At 38.9% G+C, this 14,901-nt stretch overlaps 1 protein-coding gene across 2 annotated transcripts in view; it reads left to right on the top strand.

The window, feature by feature from the left end:
* sptlc1 (serine palmitoyltransferase, long chain base subunit 1) overlaps positions 1 to 11,797 on the top strand; it is a 54,881-nt gene extending 43,084 nt beyond the window's left edge. For both annotated transcript variants that reach the window (XM_043714248.1, XM_043714246.1), the window contains 5 exons: positions 1,933 to 2,029; positions 3,045 to 3,099; positions 4,786 to 4,903; positions 6,036 to 6,109; positions 10,245 to 11,797. In XM_043714248.1, the coding sequence (XP_043570183.1) occupies positions 1,933 to 2,029; positions 3,045 to 3,099; positions 4,786 to 4,903; positions 6,036 to 6,109; positions 10,245 to 10,338 (438 nt within the window). In that variant the 3' untranslated portion in view covers positions 10,339 to 11,797. The remainder of the gene's footprint in view (positions 1 to 1,932; positions 2,030 to 3,044; positions 3,100 to 4,785; positions 4,904 to 6,035; positions 6,110 to 10,244) is intronic.
* The last annotated feature ends 3,104 nt before the right edge of the window (positions 11,798 to 14,901 follow it).

Below are 14,901 nucleotides of genomic sequence, written 5' to 3'. Positions count from 1 at the left end.
AAAACTGTTTCATAGTACTCCAGAAATGGTCTCACCAGCACCTGCTATAGTTGCAGTAAGACTTCTAGTCTTCTCCTGCCATCCCCTTGAAATAAGGGCCAACATTTCATTATCCTTCCTGATTAACTACTAGCTTTGTGTTTTGTGCACAAGTACCCCAATGTCCTTTTTAATTGCAAATTTCTGTGGTTCACCTTCATTTTGATATTTTTGTTCTCCCTTCCAGAATGAACATTTGCATTTTTCCCCACATTATGTTCCATTTCTTACCTGCTTATCTAACCAACCAATATCTCTCTGTAGACTGTATCCCCCTCACAATCTGCTTTTCCACCTATTTCTGTTATTTGCAAATTTGGTTCCAGTATAGTCACTTCCTTCCTTCCAAAATATAATTTTATGTATTGTGAACAGTTGCGGTCCTAGCACTGGTCCCTCCGGAACCCCACTGGTCACGAGTTATCAACCTGAAAAAGAACCCCTTCTCCCACTTCAGAAACAAAAGCAGAAATTGCTAGAAATGCTCAGTCGGTCCTTATCTCACTTGCTGATTCCTACCCAGTGGCCAACCTCCAAAACTATGAACTTCAAACTGAGGATATGACTATTTCTGGGCTATCATGTGGAATGCCTTCTGAAAGTCCAATTCCAACACACCCTTCTGGTTCCCCTCTATCTAATCTGATTGAAACTTCCTTCAAAAACTCTCAAATTAGTCAGACTAGTTTCCTTTACTTGAAGCCATGCTGACTTTGCTTAATTAGGTTATGATTTTGCAAATGTTCTGTTATTCTTTTAATAATCGATTCTGATACTTTTGATGTTAGGCTGATCAGCAACTTTGTGTCTCCTTCCCTTTTTGAATTGGGGTGTTGCCTTTACTGTTTTCCAATCCTTTGGTATGTACTCCAGAATTCTAGGATTTTTAGAAAATTACAACCAATGCATCTGCTATCTCTTTAATTATCTCTTTTAGAATCCTAGGATGCAGGCCATTGGAGCCAGTGGACTGAACTGCGTTTTGCCCATTAGTTTATCTAATACTACTACTTTAATGACTGTGATGGTACTTAATTCCTCCCCCATATTCTTTTGTATTAATGGGATGTTCAAAGTATCTTCATCTTAGACACTGATGTAGAAATATTTGACTTGTCTGCCATTTCCTTTTCAGATTTGTTTTCTGAGGGTCCCATGTTTATTTTGATCGCTACTTTCATATACTTAAATAAGCTTTCGGTGTCAAGTTATATTCCTGCTACTTTTCTCTTGTTTATTTTATTAGTCTTTATTATCTTTTTAGTGGAGAAAGTGAGGTCTGCAGATGCCGGAGATCAGAGATGGAAATGTGTTGCTGGAAAAGCGCAGCAGGTCAGGCAGCATCTAGGGAACAGGAGAATCGACGTTTCGGGCATCAGCCCTTCTTCAGGAATTATCTTTTTAGTCCCTTGCTGTATTCTGAATATATTCCAGTCTTGAGGGTTACCACTGACTTTGGCTTCCTTGTATTTTTTTTCTTTCTGCATAATTCTCTCCTTAATTTCCTTGGTTTAGCCATGGTTGGTTTAACCCCCTTAGAATCTTCCTTCCTTACTGGGATATTTCTGCTGAGAATCATGTTACTTCCTCAGATGTCTCACTGCTTGCTTACTGTCATTCCTGCAGGTGTATCTGCTCAGTTAACTCTATCCTCAATTCATTGTAATATTTTCTAAGAACCCAAGTGACAATTAATCAGTTTGCAGTATCAAATGAAGAATCCCAAATTCTCTTTTTTTTTATTTATAGTCCATTGTTTGAATATACTTGTTTGATCAATTAATCTGAATATGGTAAGGTACTTTTCCTGAAATCTTAATCATTATATTCTTCATGTGAGGTTTACGAAAAATGCATTTGAATTAATGTGTGTTTCTGTATTTTTCTCCAAAGCGTCTTTCAGGACAAGGTTATTGTTTTTCTGCATCTTTACCCCCAATGCTTGCTTCTGCTGCCATAGAAGCTCTCAACATTATGGAGGACAACTCAGGTATTGAAATTACTGTCTTGAATTTATTATGAGCAAATGTATTCTTAAATTGTTGGAGTATCAGGATACAAGCATAGATATATCTAGTCCATAATCTGTTTTGATTTACATGTTTCAAAATGAAGCAGCCTCAGGAAGCTGAGTTTATTCCCATAGAGTGAAGAAGGGCCTGTGCCCGAAACGTCGAATCTGCTGTTCCCTGGATGCTACCTGACCTGCTGCGCTGTTCCAGCAATAAAGTTTCAACTTTGATCTCTAGCATCTGCAGACCTCACTTTCTTCCCATAGAGTGAAGCCTAACTTGAAGTTTAAATTTTAATCAAAATTCATTGTTCAAGTTTACAGTCTGTAACGAGATCATGGTCTTGAAATATGGTGTAGGCCGTTAGATGAGAAATTTCTTTTTTGGGAACTTTAACAAACCTGCGAAATTCTCTACCACAAGATTATGGAAACCAAGTCACTGAACATATGATTTCTGTACACCAAAGGCAGCAAGGGCTATAGGGAGAAAGTGAGAATATGACGTTGAAATAGATAATCAGCCAAGATTCTATTGAATGGATTAGGCTCACTGGGCTGAATGGCCTGCTTCTGCTCTTATTTTCTATGTTTCAGAGTTTGTCAATATATGTCTCCCGAAGCAATTGATTTGACCTAGACAAAACTTTGATAATAAATTTATTTTACTGGTGGTAGTGTTGTGGAAACCAAGATTTGAGGTTTTTTAAATATTTGTATGATGTAATGCCCAACTTGAAGTATGTATACTATTAATTTGCTCACATAATATTTCTTTTTCAATTTCTGACAAGCCCAGAAGTTATAACTTATCTCTAATTACCCCTGAGAAAATGGGAGAACACTGATTTCTATATATCTTGAATGCTCTGATCTATAAGCAAAATTTATGATCCAGCAGTTGGAATGAATGAATTATGTGAACGTATAATATTTGTGTGAAACTGATGTTTGTTTACATTAAATACAATACTAATTTTCAACCATTCTGTAGATATTTTCAGGGTATTAAGGCAAAAGTGTCAGCGAATTCATTGCGCATTGCAGGGGTAAGTGTGTGTTTGCATAAATAAATGTGAAGCATATATATGGAACTTTGTAATCTTTTACTACTGACAAACCTGGTATCAGAAGCCTTCAGTTTATTCATTGTATAATTATTGATTGATTTTATTGTTGTCAAATTTCATTAGATACCGTGAAAAGTGTTTGTTGTGCTGTACAGGTAGATCGTGCCGGGGTGGAGTGCCGGGGTGGAGTGCCGGGGCTTAAGAGATCTGTTCAAAAGACTGATAGTAGTGGGGAGGAACTGTTCTTGAACACATTCATATGTGTATTCAAGGTCTCTTATGTTCTGCCCGATGAAAGAGAGTGGAGGAGAATATAACTGGGGTGGGAGGGATCTTTGATTAATTTGGTTGCTTTCCAGAGACAGTGGGACGTATAGCTGGACTCCGTAGATCGAAGGCTGATTTGTGTAATGTACTGGGCTGTGTTCAGTTTTGTGCGGTTTGGGGCAAGAGCAGTTGCAGAATCACACTATGATGCATCCAGATAGGACATTTTCTATGATGCATCTATAAAAATTGGTTGTAGTCCTTGTGGATATGCCAAGTTTCCTTAGCCCACTGAGGAAGTAGAGACATTGCGTCAAAGTGGGTAGACCAGGACAGATTGGTGAACCTCCCTTCCGGGAACTTGACGCTCTTGATCATCTCCACCTCAGTAGTGTTGATACAGAGAGGGGATACCCTCTATTCCACTTCCTGAAGTCAATGACCAGCTCCTTCATTTTGTTGGTGTTGATAGAAAGATTGTTGTTTTTACAACGTGTCGCTAAGCACTCAACTTTTTCTATATTCTGTCGCACTGTTGTTTGAGATCTGACCTACGACGGATGGAGTTGTGGCTGAATTTGGCCACAGTCATAAATGGAATATAATAGGGGGCTAAGTTTGCAGCCTTGCAGGGCACTGGAAGTGAGAATTATGCTGGAAGAAGTTGTCTATTCTTACTCATTGCAGTCGGTGGTTCAGGAAGTGAAGGTTCCAGTTACAGCTTGTGGAGCTGGAATCTAGATCTTGGAGTTTAGAGATGAGTTTGTTTAGAATTATGGTGTTGACTATAGTTCCACCTTCAATGAGTACGAGCCTGACGTCGGTATTCTTATTATCTAGATGTCCCAGGGATGAGTGTAGGGCCAGGGCCATGTTTGCTGTGGACCTGTTGCGTCGGTAGGCAAATTGTAAAGAGTAAGGCAATTATTGTCTTCAAAATTTGAAACAAACTGTTGTCCTCTTATGTAAGCGTTTATTGTCTTCGCTATATTACAAAAGAAGGTATGACACTTGATCATGCCACAAAGTGAGGCTTTTAGACAATGATGTGATTTTTTTTTTTGGTAGCTTTGTTTGTAAAATACAAAGTCAATTTGGTTGGTTTGAAGAAAATTGACCAGACCACAAGAAGGACTTCTCTGTTTATGTAATGTCATCAGACGAGAATGTTCACCTAAACAGGCCATTCATTCGGTTATGAAGTGTCAGCTCCACTGATCTTGGTTGAGTTTTGCCAACTCAGCCAAGCTAACTGTAAAATTGAATACCAGCTGAATTTGTATAACTGAGAGTATACTGACTAGGTCTTCTGTTGTTACATTGCATCTTTCATCATTTTAAATGTTTACATAATATATTTAAGCATTTTCTTTGGATTTATATATTTTACTATTGCAGTATCTCGGGTCTCAAAGTTGTGGGTGATTCATTTTGTCCAGCCATTCACCTGGTGTTGGCAAGGAGCAGAGGATTGCGAGAGAATGATGTTAAGCTGCTTCAGGAAATTGTTGATTACGTAAGTTTTTTTTTTTTATAGCTTCAATGTGCAAATGTTTTCTGTGTGCACTATATTCTGGTACTAACCTCGGTTGATAACTTGTGAAAAAACCTGTGCAGAATGCTGTGACGCATATTTGTTTTATGCCATTTTGCATACTAAACTTATTATAAACTTGAAGTAAGTTTTAGGTTTCTTCTTTCCCAAGATTGTTTCTCATAAGTATTGTTGTTAGAAAATTGGCAGTCTCAATAGAATGTAAGAACAAATTTTTGAACTGAAAACAAAATTCTGGAGATCGCTGCAGGCCAGGCAACATCCATGAAGAGAAAGCAAGCTAACGTTTTGAGTCTAGGTGACTCTTCATCAGAGCTGACATGAAGTGTGGAGGGGGCAGCATTTAGGCAATAGTTTGGAAGGGGGTGGTGTTAGAGGAGCAAGTCTGTTCAGATTAAACGATCAGAATGTGAGAATAGCAGAACAATGCTGTGTCTAACTGCCAGATGGGAAAGAACAGACAGTCCCATTGTGGGGAGAGGAGAGAAGGTGACCGACAATGTAACAATCATAGCTAAAAGAAAGGGAAGGAATGGATTCACAATTTGAAAGAGGGTGGGAATGGTACGGATGTTCAAGGAATGGCCTAGGCTGTCCCGGAGGGACTGATCTACGCGATGCAGCTGGGGAGTGAGGGGAAGATGTGATTGGTGGTGCTTTTCTGGGGTAGTGTGTGGAGTTCTGCTGGAATTGTCTGAAATGACAGAGAATGATCCTTAAGTGCAGAGATTGGTGGGGTGAAAAGTGAGAACAAGTTTGACCTGATCAGACTGTTGAGAGTGATGGGAAGGGGCAATGGCAGAGCAAAGGTGAAAAGTCAATAGATTTGGATGTTTAACTTGTAAAGTAAGTACAATTTAAAAAGTGGTGCTTTAGTTCAGATAAAATACCAAGTAGTTTGATCAGTGGAGGGGGTAGTTCATAATTGTATTCAAAGACAAAACTCCTGTTTGGAAAAATTATGTGTATGGTCTTCACAATTTGGAATGAATTCAGAAAGAATGTCGAATGAAGCAGTTGACATTTTTACGCTGAATGTTATTTTTTTTAAATTTAAGCTCTACTATTTTGATCAAAATGTTACCTTCAACAGTGTATGAAACGAGGAATCGCATTAACTCAAGCACATTACTTGGATAAGGAAGAAAAGGTTTTGCCTCTTCCAAGGTAACTGTTGCTCATATATTTTATAATGATTCTGATTTGCTGGATTTTGCAGTCAGCAGTAAAATGGAAAATGGTTTGATAAGTGATGTGGTTGTCTGTTTAAGTCTTATACCAGATCAAGAGAATCAAGCAGGTAAACAATCACATCAAAGTTTTCACACCTAGCAAACTTAGGTTTAAAGTAGAGGTTGGGTAGGCTAGGAAATTTTTTTTTCCTGGGTGTACAGGAAACTGAGGGGTGACTTTATGAAGGACTATAAAATCATGAAACTCATAGATAAGGTAGATAGTCAACTGCTCTTCCCCATGTTAGGGGAATCTTAAAAACTAGAGAATGGAAGTTTTTAAGGTGAGAAGGGAGAGATCCCAAAGGGTGCAAAGGGGCAATTTTTTCTTTTGCGCAGATGGAGTGTCCATCTCTGCAGCTTACCTGTATCCCTCTGTAACCTGCAATATCCTTCAACATTATCCACAGCTCCACCGACCTTAGTGTCATCTGCAAATTTACTAACCCATCCTTCTATGCTCTCATCTGGTCATTTATAAAAGCAGTGGCCCCAAAACAGATCGTTGCAGTACACCACTAGTAACTGAATTCCAGGATGAACATTTGCCATCAACCACCACCTTCTGTGATCTTTCAGCTAGCCAATTTCTGTCCAAATTGCCCTTAATCCCATGCCTCTATTTTGTGCAATAGCCTACCATGGGCAACCTTACTAAGCACCTTACTGAAATCCATATACACCACCTCAACAGCTTTACCTTCATCCACCTATTTGGTCATCTTCTCAAAGAGCTCTAAGGTTTGTAAGGCACGACCCACCCTTCACAAAACTGTGTTGACTATCCCTAATCAACTTATTCCTGTCAAATAGAATTAAGGAGAATTCAAAGGGTTTTTACAAATACATTAAAGACAAAAGGGTAACTAGGGATAGAATAGGGCCCCTTCAAGATCAGCAAGGCGGCCTTTGTGTGGAGCCTCAGAAAATGGAGATACTAAATGAGTATTTTGCATCAGTATTTACTGTGGAAAAGGATATGGAAGATATAGACTGGAGGGAAATAGAATGTGATACCTTGTAAAATGTCCATATTACAGAAGGAAGTGCTGGATGTCTTGGAATGCATAAAGGTGGATAAATCCTCAGGACCTGATCAGGTGTACCCTAGAACTGTGGGAAGCCAGAGAAGTGATTGGGCCTATTGCTGAGATATTTATATCATCGATAGTCACAGGTGAGGTGCAGGGAGACTGGAGGTTGGCTAATGTGCCACTGTTTAAGAAGGGTGGTAAGGACAAGCCAAGGAACTACAGATCGGTGAGTCTGACATCAGTGGTGGGCAAGTTGTTGGAGGGAATCCTGAGGGACAGGATTTACATGTATTTGGAAAGGCAAGGCCTGATTAGGGATAGTCAACGTGGTTTTGTGCATGGGAAATCATGTTTCACAAACTTGATTGTGCTTTTTGAAGAAGTAACAAAGAGGATTGACGAGGGCAGAGCGGTAGATGTGATCTATATGGATTTCAGTAAGGTGTTTGACAAGGTTCCCCATGGGAGACTCATTAGCAAGGTTAGATCTCATGGAATACAGGGAGAGCTAGCCATTTGGATACAGAACTGACTCAAAGGTAGAAGACAGAGGGTGGTGGTGGTGATAGTGGAGGGTTGTTTTTCCAGACTGGAGGCCTGTGACCAATGGAGTGCCACAAGGATTGGCGCTGGGTCCTCTACTTTGTCATTTACATAAATGACTTGGATGTGAGCATAAGAGGTACAGTTAGTAAATTTGCAGATGACAGCAAAATTGGAGGTGTGATGGACAGCGAAGAGGGATACCTCCGATTACAACAGGATCTTGACCAGATGGGCCAATGGGCTGAGAAGTGGCAGATGGATTTTAATTCAGATAAATGCGCGGTGCTTTATTTTGGGAAAGCAAATCTTAGCAGGACTTATGCACTTAATGGTAAGGTCCTAGGGAGTGTTGCTGAACAAAGAGACCTTGTAGCTCGTTGAAAGTGGAGTTGCTGGTAGATAGGATAGTGAAGAAGGCGTTTGGTTTGCTTCCCTTTATTAGTCAGAGTATTGAGTGCAGGAGTTCCAACGTCCAGTTGCTGCTGTACGGGACATTGGTTAGGCCACTGTTGGAATATTGCATGCAATTCTGGTCTCCTTCCTATCAGAAAGATGTTGTGAAACGTGAAAGGTTTCAGAAAAGATTTACAAGGATGTTGTCAGGGTTGGAGGATTTGACCTATAGGGAGAGGCTGAACAGGCTGGGACTGTTTTCCCTGGAGCGACGGAAGCTGAGGCGTGACCTTATTGAGGTTTACAAAATTATGAAGGACATGGATAGGCAAAGTCTTTTCCCTGGGGTCGGGGAGTCCTAGAGGGCACAGGTTTAGGGTGAGAGGGGAAAGATATAAAAGAGACCTCAGGAGCAACTTTTTCACACACAGGGTGGTACGTGTATGGAATGAGCTGCCAGAGGAAGTAGTGGAGGCTTGTACAATTGCAACATTTAAGACTCATTTCGATGGGTATATGAATAGGAAGGGTTTGGAGGGATATGGGCCGGTTGCTGGCAGGTGGGACTAGATTGGGTTGGGATATCTGGTCAGCATGGATGGGTTGAACCGAAGGGTCTGTTTCCATGCTGTACCTCTCTATGACTCTAAGATGATTATAAATCCTATCTGTTATAACCTTTTCCAACACTTTACCCACAACCGAAATAAGGCTCACTGGTCTATAATTACCAGGGCTGTATCTACTCCCCTTCTTGAACAAGGGGACGATGAAGACATAAAGGTCAAAGCCAAAACCTGAAATCTCCTCCCTGACTTTCCAGAGAATCCTCTGATTAATCCCGTCTGGCACAGGAGATTTATCTATTTTCACACTTTTCACAATTGCTACCATCACCACTTTATGAATCTCAAACTCCTCTGAGCCTGTATCTCAGTATTCTCCTCGACAACATTGGTTTTTTCCAATGTGTATTTTGACGAAAAATATTCATTTAGCGCTTCCCTTATCTCCTGGGACTCCACGCACAACTTCTCACTACTGTCCTTGATTGGCCCTGATTTTTCTCTAGTCTTTCTTTTATTCCTGATATATCGATCAAAAGCTTTAGAGTTTTCCTTGATCCTATCTGTCACTCTCCTCATGTCCCCTCCTGGCTCCTCTTAGCGCTCTGTTTAGGTCTTTCCTGGCTAACTCCAGGTGAGCCTTCAAGTCTTACCTTAACATAAGCTACCTTCTTCCTCCTGACAAGCGATTCAACTTCTTTCATAAACCACAGCTCCCTTGCTAGACCACTTTCCTCCCTGTCTGACATTTGGACTTGAGTGGATGGGATAGCTATAGAGGGATTTAGACCAAATGCAGGCAAATGGGGTATTCTAATTACGAAAACTGGGCGGCATGAACAAGCTAGATGAAGGGCCTATTTTCATGCTATAGATCCCTGACTGTGTGGTCCAGGATGATGACCACATGTTGGATTACATTCAAATCTGTTTACCATATTTTTTGGCCTTCACTTCGGCCAAAACTGTCTTTTTTTTGTGCTGCTAGCTGATTTGTTATCTGTTTGTATTGTTAAATTACTTGGATGCCTATGCATGTCTGTGACTGTGCTTGCTTTCTTCTCTTGCCTATATCCCCTTTATTTAAGTTGTTCATAATTGCATTGAATAATTGAGGTTTCAGCATAGATTTAGTCAAATTCTGTCAATGGAGTTGCCGAGTATTCCCACCGACCTTGTCATAACTTTCCTTCCGTTATATGCCCTACCCTTTAACTAACACATTTCCCCATTTGGGAATTCCATGTGGTATTAATGGGAATTACCCAATTACTGTAACTGTGCTATTGGCATTATTCACATAACGGGACATTTCATGTTGAGACCCAAATTGGATTGTGTCCCTTCCCCACAAGTCTCTAATAGATTTCATAGCAAAGGGCATTCAAGCAAACCACCCTTTATAATTAAAAGGAGTTCTACTTCCGAGTTTGGAATTTCAAAGACCAGAGCACTAGATAGATATTGACAAGTGAAATCATTTATATTCTTTCATCTCTGGAAATAATACAACTTTTCATTGGATTCTTAGTGTGCGGGTAGTGACTACTATCAAATTAACAGAGGAAGAGTTAGACAAGGCTGCAGCGTTGATCAAGAAAGCAGCTGAATGCATACTTCACTAGGATCGCCTGATATTTGTGAACCAGACGTTGCACAGGTGCAGAAATGTGCAGAAATAGATCACTATCTACTGAAAAAACGGATGACCAACTACAGTAAATGAACTTGTCCGTTAATATTTGGTTAAAATTATGGAAACTGCACGAATGAAGTTGAATGCATTTGTCTTGCAAATGTGTACAAAAAAATAAGTGATTCAAAATGTGGTCCCCTAAGATCAAGAAATCTTTCAATCTTATGGTTTCTTATTCAGGATTTTCTCTAGATTTTGTAATAAATGTATTTTTGCAACATAAGTGTGCCTGAAGTAATGAGCTGTAAAGAAATTCTAAAGGATTTTGTTGATAAATTTCATTTAAATAAGAATGTGGTGTAAAAATTTAACTTTGTACAGGAAGTTAAATTGCCTACTTCAATGACTGTTTGCTAATTATACTAATCTATTTTTCATACCCCTCAAATGGGAATTTCACTTTTGATTGCAACACATTTAGAGGATGTGTTGATATTGGTGTGCATGTGTTTTCTATGTTACTAATTGTTTCAAGTGGCTGAAGAAGGTTTGCTAATCAATCTTTCTTTTAGGTTAAAAAAAACGCTTAACTGTAATAAATTTATTTTAAATGTGATAGCATGCGTCATCTTATTTGGAATTAGTTGTTTTGGGAGGAGTTGGACGATTGTTAATGACTGGCAAAATCATCTAATGCTACTTGTTCAAACTTATTCAGTTTTCACATTACTTTTAAAATGTGGAATTCTTTATTTGATGACACCTTGCAGGAATTTGAACAATAAATGCAGATTTGTATGTGATATGACTTAATGCTATCATCAAAATTGTTTTGTATTAACAAACATAGGAAATACAGCAAAGTGATATTTTTGCCCTCAAATTTATAAATTGATTTTAGTTTTCCAAATAAATTGCTTTCATGTCCATTTTTATACTTGGTTACAGGATTTGTAGCACTAAAAGAATTGTAAGGTTTTTTAGATGTTTATTAATGCAAAACATTTGATGTAAAGCTATTTTAAAAATTACTCAAGGAAGGGAAAATGGTACTTTAAAAGTATTCTGCACTTTTGGTGATTAGGGGGGTTATTTTTGTAATCTGTGCTGTTTACTGTTAAGTTTAGTGCATTACTTTATCCAGGACTTAAAAACGTCAAGTCTTTCTTGCTTTGATTTTTTTTTCCCTGAAAAGCAGGGGCTTGTCAGTTTACAGATGCATTTGTTATATATCTCTAGTTTATAACTGCAATATTCACATCATGCAAAAATTGCACAACATTTAGCCAGATATGTAATAGTATGTGATACTGTTTTCATTGGAGTTAAACTGCAGTCACCATTCTCATCTCAGTTGACTTTGCCAGCTGCATAATAAAACCAAAAATCGCAAGTATGGATGTTTTACCTATTATCAAAATGTGTACCACAATAAAATTTTATACTGAGTACTGTCTGAAGCATTGTCATTTTTAACAGGATCCTAACTTGAGTTGTATTATTGGGCTGTTCATCACCTACTTCATAACTTTGCAAATATTGAAATCTTGCATTTACTACATGTACTGATTAAATCCATATTTTCTGCTTAATTTTGTCTAGATGTGCAGTTACACTTTCACATTCTGAATTAAATGTCTTAATTTTCCAAACCCCTATTTTTAATATTAATATTATTTAAGTTTATGGAATAGTCAGTTGTACAGCACGGAAACAGAACCTTCAGCGCAACTTGTCTTTGCTGATCAGAATTCCTAAATTAATCTTTGCCATTTTCCAGCATTTGGTCCATATCCCTCTAAACCCTTCCTATTCATCTAGATGCCTTTTAAATGTTGTCGTACCAGCCTCAACCACTTCCTCTGGCAGCTTGTTCCATGCACGTTTTCTGCATGAAAACATAGAACATAGAACAATACAGCACAGAACAGGCCCTTCGGCCCACGATGTTGTGCCGAACGTCTAACCTAGATTAAGTACCCATCCATGTACCTATCCGAATGCCGCTTAAAGGTCGCCAATGATTCCGACTCTACCACTCCCACGGGCAGTGCATTCCATGCCCCCACCACTCTCTGGGTAAAGAACCCACCCCTGACATCTCCCCTATACCTTCCACCCTTCACCTTAAATTTATGTCCCCTTGTAACACTCTGTTGTACCCGGGGAAAAAGTTGCCTCTTCGGTTCCTTTTAAATCCTTCTGCTCTCACCTGTGTCCTCTAGTCCTCTAGTGCCCCCCACTTCAGGGAAAAGACCTTGTCTATTCACCCTATCCATGCTGCTCATGATTTTATAAACATCTAAGGTCAGCCTCTGATGCTTCAGGGAAAATAGCCCTTGCCTGTTCAGCCTCTCCCAAAGCACAAACCCTTTGGAAACCTTGTAAATCTTTTCTGAACCCTTTAAAGGTTCACAATATCCTTTGTAGCAGGGAGACCAGAATTGCCTGTATAGCTGCAACATGCCCTTCCAACTCCAATACTCAATGCACTGACCAATAAAGGCAAGCATGAAGGCTCTTTTGACAAATCTTCTTTGCAGCCTTTTCTCAGATTTTGGTGCTGTCATAGGGGTCTTAGAGAATTGCTGCAGTGTATCTTGTAGATTGGCATCCCAGTGGCAGCAGTATGCAAAATATATTGTCTGTGGTATGAAGCTTCAATATTGGAGCTATACACATTGAGTGTGTTCCATCAGCCTACCGACTTTTCCGTTGTAATTATTGACAGGTATTTGTATGGTTGGCAAAATGTCTTTTTGACTTTACAGCATCACCCTGTTGGAGGCAAATAGCACTTTTATGTTTTGCTGCACATTAGCAATGTATGATGGCTATCTTCACCTGTTGGTCATGTGTTTGTGACATCTTTTCCTTCCAAGTACTGGGAGGTAGACAGGGTATCTTTCAGAATCAAAGATAGGTTCTTTTTGAGTCTTTACGATGTACAGTGAACAATGCTTTAATTAGGGTAGAGATTTTTCAGGCCAGTATACTGACTCCTCAAGCTTACACGATGAGCAGATGACAAGGTCCTTTTCGTAAGCTTACCAATAAAGCTGATGGGACTGTAGAAATACTAGCATGTACATTAAACAGTGAACATACTTTTGTAGTAGTAAAGAATGGTAGTAGAGAACCCACTGACGGATTTCTCAACTCTCATCAAGGAAAGGGAAGCTTGTTTGATTGTTTCATTCAGCAAATTTGAGTACAGGTTTACTTAAATGAAATTCTTTGTAGCTGCAAACTTAAATATGCAAATGTATTATGTATCATAAATGTGCAAGGGGTAGGAAGTTAGTGAACATTCCATCAAAAATGTGCTTCTCATGGTGATTGACTAAAATGTAAGCTAAACCTAGATGGTTTCACCATGTGATCCCCTCTATTTGCTTCCATGTGGTGTTATTGAAACTGAATTCAACTACCCCAGGTACTAAGTCATGAAATCAATGAAAACAGATTCAGATACTTTATGGTTCATCTCGATTGCCGTGATTCGTGACTTATCAAGCCTCCTTTGCTACATTGCTGAATTGACTTGCCATGTCAAAACTGCACAATGTAGTATTATAGGTTTTTTTTGTCTTTGTAAAAATGACTGCATCTTCATACTGCATGTTGAAAACTTATTCAAAATTTGTTACAGCAGTTCACTCAATCATTTGCCCAATTCCTGTGCAAAAGCTAGTCTCTCAGAAAATAGGGTATAAAAAGACATTAATCTTTAATCTTGGGTATCCGTATATAGTCGTGTGCCATGAGAATTGTTCTGAACATACATCACCAGACTGGTCACAAATGCACGTCCAACAACTATCTCTGCAGTTGTGAGGAAGAGTCCTATCAGATTCAAAATGTTAACTGTTTCTCTTTCGACAGTTGCTACCAGACCCATCTAAGTTTCACCAGCACTTTGTTTTTGTTTTTAACTGCCTCTGCAACTTGCTGTTGATTGAGACTATGTTGTAATGTCCATTGATAAGAACTTGGAACCATCATTGAGCACAGTTTTGTATTTTACAGTCATGTTTGCTGAATGCGCTCACGTCAGCCTGTTTGTATTATTTACAAACATTTGCATTGCAATATGTAAATTTTTAATAGCATATGAAAATTTGCCACATAATTGGGTTTTGTGTGTTCTGTATATCCTCAGCATCCTGGTTGGAGTCTGGTTTGTGGTGAGCTGGTATGTTAAGGTTTAAGTGCATTGCTGTAAAAATACACAGTGCACTTTTAATGTTATGTGTATTACAAACAGTGGGATATTGTATGAGTTCAGTTCATGATCCAGAGTAGTTTGTGTAATTATATTCATGTTTTACTCTCCATCTTTTAAGGGTTTATTTTCTTTGCAGAAAGTACAAGTCCTTGAGTATGGAGTCCTACATTTTTAAAAAAATACTTCGTCAAACAATGAAGTGTAATTAAGTGGATCACAGCAAGCATGAAGGGTGTATATGGAAAAATAGTTACCCATACTAAAGCTGAAGAATTGTCTAAAACATAATTTTGTAAAGCATAGAACACAATTGTTTTATAATCC

The sequence above is a fragment of the Chiloscyllium plagiosum genome, chromosome 2 (assembly GCF_004010195.1).
Source record: "Chiloscyllium plagiosum isolate BGI_BamShark_2017 chromosome 2, ASM401019v2, whole genome shotgun sequence".
NCBI classification, from domain to species: domain Eukaryota; kingdom Metazoa; phylum Chordata; class Chondrichthyes; order Orectolobiformes; family Hemiscylliidae; genus Chiloscyllium; species Chiloscyllium plagiosum.
Note: the sequence above shows the minus strand (reverse complement) of the source record. Positions and strands in the feature narration are given on the sequence as shown.